This window comes from Fukomys damarensis, unplaced genomic scaffold (assembly GCF_012274545.1).
Source record: "Fukomys damarensis isolate Sample0158 unplaced genomic scaffold, DMR_v1.0_HiC HiC_scaffold_28, whole genome shotgun sequence".
NCBI classification, from domain to species: Eukaryota; Metazoa; Chordata; class Mammalia; order Rodentia; family Bathyergidae; genus Fukomys; species Fukomys damarensis.
Genome location: NW_022900940.1, coordinates 21,312,464 through 21,313,016, shown reverse-complemented (window position 1 = coordinate 21,313,016; position 553 = coordinate 21,312,464). Strand labels below are relative to the sequence as shown.

Below are 553 nucleotides of genomic sequence, written 5' to 3'. Positions count from 1 at the left end.
CCTTCGCGCTGGGCACCTGGAAGCCTCGGTGCCAAAAGGGGTTGCGCCCGCGGGCGCCGCCAGGGCGGAGGATGCGGGCACAAGGAGGCGGGGAGAGCTGAGCCGGCGCAAGAATCCCCAGTCTGTGTGGGCCACCATCGACGACAGGGTGGCCACGGGGGCGCAGGGTGAGGCCGACCCCCTCCGGGTTAGAAGTCGGGTGCCTAACTCTGTCCTCAGTCCCTTTCCAAAAGGGAAGGTTGACTTGGCATTCCTCTTACAGAGAATGAACTTTTCTTCTTTTTTAATGGAAAAGAAAGAAACTTAACTTGCTAACTGCGATCTAAAGGGTGAAACCTCTGGAACGGCAAAATTCCTATTTTCCAGTCACAAAAGGGCATCTTCGGGGACGCGGAAGGAATTTGAAGGATTCGACGGCTTTTCCTAGAGCGTCCTAGTACGCTGTTGTCAACACCAAGAGCGCTGTGGGTTCCACCGTCGTCGCCCACCTCCCAAGTCAGGGCTCCGTGACGGGGGGGGGGGGCCCTTCAGATTTCAGCTCTTTTGGTGTCGT

At 57.7% G+C, this 553-nt stretch overlaps 1 protein-coding gene across 1 annotated transcript in view; it reads right to left on the bottom strand.

Annotated features, from left to right (window-relative positions):
* Susd5 (sushi domain containing 5) overlaps positions 1-138 on the bottom strand; it is a 64,756-nt gene extending 64,618 nt beyond the window's left edge. The window contains exon 1 of the mRNA XM_033756925.1: positions 17-138. Coding sequence (XP_033612816.1) covers positions 17-138 — 122 coding nt within the window. The remainder of the gene's footprint in view (positions 1-16) is intronic.
* Positions 139-553: the final 415 nt, after the last annotated feature.